General features: G+C 36.5%; 1 protein-coding gene across 1 annotated transcript in view; it reads left to right on the top strand.

The window, feature by feature from the left end:
* The window catches only part of DSPP (dentin sialophosphoprotein), a 4,489-nt gene extending 4,228 nt beyond the window's left edge, over nucleotides 1-261 (top strand). The window contains exon 4 of the mRNA XM_026456702.1: nucleotides 1-261. This exon is cut by the window's left edge and continues 1,350 nt beyond it. Within this exon, the coding sequence (XP_026312487.1) occupies nucleotides 1-261 (261 nt within the window).
* Nucleotides 262-3,654: the final 3,393 nt, after the last annotated feature.

Here is a 3,654-nt window from a genome sequence, read left to right as displayed (position 1 = left end):
AGCAGCGACAGCAGTGATAGCAGTGACAGCAGCGAAAGCAGTGATAGTGATAGTGACAGCAGCGACAGCAGTGATAGTGACAGCAGCAATAGCAGTGACAGCAGCAACAGCAGTGACAGCAGTGATAGCAGTGACAGCACATCTGAAAGCAGTGATGAGAGTGACAACCAGAGCAAGTCTGGTAATGGTAACAACAATGGAAGTGACAGTGACAGTGACAGTGAAGGCAGTGACAGTAACCACTCAACCAGTGATGATTAGAACAAAAGAAAACCCATAAGATTCCCTTTGTGAAAAGTTTGGTGATGGGATAGGAAAAAAAGATTTCCAAGAGAGTAAAGAAAGGGGAGAGATAAACAGAAGACATATGTAAACATCCACAAAAACAAGTAGGGGAATCAAATCAAACAGTTGGATTCAGAACCAAGGCCTAACTCCTGCAGAGAGAGACTCTGAATGCATGACCTTTGGTACATGCCTGTTAATATTCATGTTCTGAAAATATTTTGTTAAAAGTGTAAGTCTAAACATAAAACAACAATTAAAATATTCTTTAATACTTCACGCAGAAACCTCAAGTAATCACTACATGATAACTTTAAGTGCCATGTGCTGCAGAGAATGTAACAGGCAGATACATCTTAAAAGCAACCTGTGGCATCGCCTTAAGTCTCCATAGTTATGTATTCTGGAGAGGTGGTCTGCTTACCGCTGAGTAAAAGATGCTGTACTGTGATAGCCAACTTGGCTTTGGATTCAATTGCTTGTTCTATGGAAGAAGTACATTTATTTGTTACATGAAAAAAAAATTGCAGCTACTATTCAACCTACCTGGGCTATGGGAATAATCTTTCTAATGATCAAATAGAGTAGTTATAAATCACAGAAATTCTAAAGAGTGCTAGTCGGAAAGAGCTCAGAGATGGGTTGATGTATAAAATCTGATCTGTAATCGGATGTATAGCATCTGATGTTAAAATCTGATTAAAAAATACATCTCAACAAACCACTAGAAATTGAGTACAAAGTCCCTAAAACTATTGACAAAGCTGATGCAGTGCTTAGAACAGTGTCTTACTCCCAGGAACCACTCTCCAAAATGTTAACTAGTAAATGACACATGAATGACTCTGGAGGAGCATCACTTAGAAGCATGGTGGCTCACACCTGCAATCCCAGCACTTTGGGAGGCCGAAGTGGGTGGATCACAAGGTCAAGAGATCGAGACCATCTTGGCCAACATGGTGAAACCCCGTCTCTACTAAAAATACGAATTTTAGCTGGGAGTGGTGGCACGTGTCTCTAGTCCCAGCTACTTGGGAGACTGAGGCAGGAGAATCACTTGAACCCGGGAGGTGGAGGTTGCAGTAAGCCAAGATCGTGCCACTGCACTCTAGCCTAGTCCATCTCAAAAAAAAAAAAAAAAAAGAAAAAAAAAGAAGAACTGTGTTATGTGGTATCAATTATTTATCTTTACATCAGTCTCACCAAGTCATTCTTAGTTCACACCTTGAAAACCTCAACACGCCAAAACTTCTAAACCAGACCCTGAGTCTGAGTTTCCTTTCCCACTATTAATCTCTTTAATAAAGCAAAAGCTGGTGGGTAATGGTTTGGAAAACTTCTCTTTCTTATTTGAGAGTCATATATGCAGTTACGAGCTGAGTATGACTCAGCTTTGGCATGAATGAAGGTAATTCTTAGGCCCAAGATGAAGCCCAATTTCTAGAAAATAGCAAACTTAAAGGTGTATAGAGAATAGAGATTGATATTTAATAGGGTAGAGATCATCTAAACTAGGGCACTTCGGAGAATGAAAGGGGTGCTATGAATAATTATACGGAGACAGGAGATATAAATTGGGATTGTCCCAGGGAAACTGGGAGATACTATAACGCTAACCCACAAACCTTAAAGGTGTTTTTCAAGATTCAGTAGTGACGCTTTGAAATCTCCATCTTTTTCCACTGAGGTAATTATTTTAGCTTTGCTCTAACGCAAAGCTGAAAATCTATAGAGTGAGATTATGAATGCAACTTCTTTAATGTTAATTTTCAACCAGTTGTTAATTGACAATTTACTTTCTAATAGTAGGCATATTTTATGAAAAGAGTTTCGGGAGATTTATTTTTCTGCCTTCTTCCTCCTCTATGCAAGTGTCCTTTAGTTAAGAGATCAACATTGTGAGGAGTATTGTTGAAGACTTTAAAAATACTGTTCATAAACTTCTCGGTAACTCTTAAGAGTGTGAAATGTCCAGGTTTGTACTACATCACAGTCATGTCATGACTCTAAACTTCTTTCCTTAGACTATGTTCTAGGTTTTTAATTTCTTTAGATTTTAGAGTTTTTTGTTTTGTTTTGTTTTGCTTTAATTTGTAAAGCATTGCTTCTAGTACATGTCACAACTACTTCAAAAGGTTGCTATGAACACTAAGTTAGGCAATGGACATGGAACTCTGTAAACTACACAAGATACGTAAATGAAGGAGATAAATCTCAGTGTTATCATTAATACCCATTTATTAAAGCAAATATCCATTTATTAAAATCAATATCCTTTTATACAATTGCTCACAAGGAAAATTCCCTTCATCCTAAAGTGTTTGCAAATACCCCTTCTATCACAAAATCTGACATGTAATATTTCTTTTAAAAATTAGCTCTTTTTAATTGAAAAAGTAATACATGTATATGCACAAAGTAAAAAAAAATCAAACACCGTAAAGAGGTATACAGAAGTATTATCTTAAATCTTGACCCTTCTACATTCCCAGCCCTCTATATCTCTTTCCTATTTCCTATAAGCAATTCCCATTATTAATATCTTGTGGAGCCTTTCAGGAATATTCTAGGCACATACATTCCTCTTTTAAAGACATGTGGAAGTCTACTACACACAATGCGTTCATCTTATTTTTTTCAATTTAACAAATACCTTAAATATTGGTTCACAGTATGCAGATCAACTTCATTTTTCTTCGAGGGTGTGCTTTATTTCATTTTATGAAGTGCCGTAAGGTATTTGATCTGCCTTTATTGTTCCATCACTTTCTAAGCCATTTCCAGTCCAATAAAAGTCTCTGCAGACATTGCCTGCAGTAACAGCCTAAGCTGAATCAATTTCTAGCCAGTTCTTATAAAGACTTTGTCTTAAGAAATATTTAGGGGCAGGGGATGTTCAGAATCTAGGGTTGATATCAGAAATAACAAAGATATGATCTTGATTTTCTTACGTAATCACATCTGCATTGACTTCTGGACTTTCAGGGCAAGAATGGAGCAGACACACTACAAAAGAACATCACCAAAGTAGATCCTTTGGATGCAAGAAGTCTGGTATTAGGAAACAAAGCTTATTTTGAGTTATTTTCTGGAATAAAGATGAATAGGTTGTCTGCTAATATTGCCCACAAGAACAGTATTTTTTAAACTGCAGGTTGCCACTCATTTAGTAGATCAGATCAATTTATTGACTAATGATAAATATTTTATAAAACAAAAGAATAAAAAAGAAAAATCATAATGTACTATATGTACTGCTTTGTGAACCAGGATCATATCTATCTATATATGTACACACACAAATATGTCTAAGTGTACATGTAGTAGGACCTGACGGAAAATGCCTTTCTTACTGTTGGTGGTAGTTTT

The sequence above is a fragment of the Piliocolobus tephrosceles genome, chromosome 3, assembly GCF_002776525.5.
Source record: "Piliocolobus tephrosceles isolate RC106 chromosome 3, ASM277652v3, whole genome shotgun sequence".
Classification (NCBI taxonomy): Eukaryota; Metazoa; Chordata; class Mammalia; order Primates; family Cercopithecidae; genus Piliocolobus; species Piliocolobus tephrosceles.
Note: the sequence above shows the minus strand (reverse complement) of the source record. Positions and strands in the feature narration are given on the sequence as shown.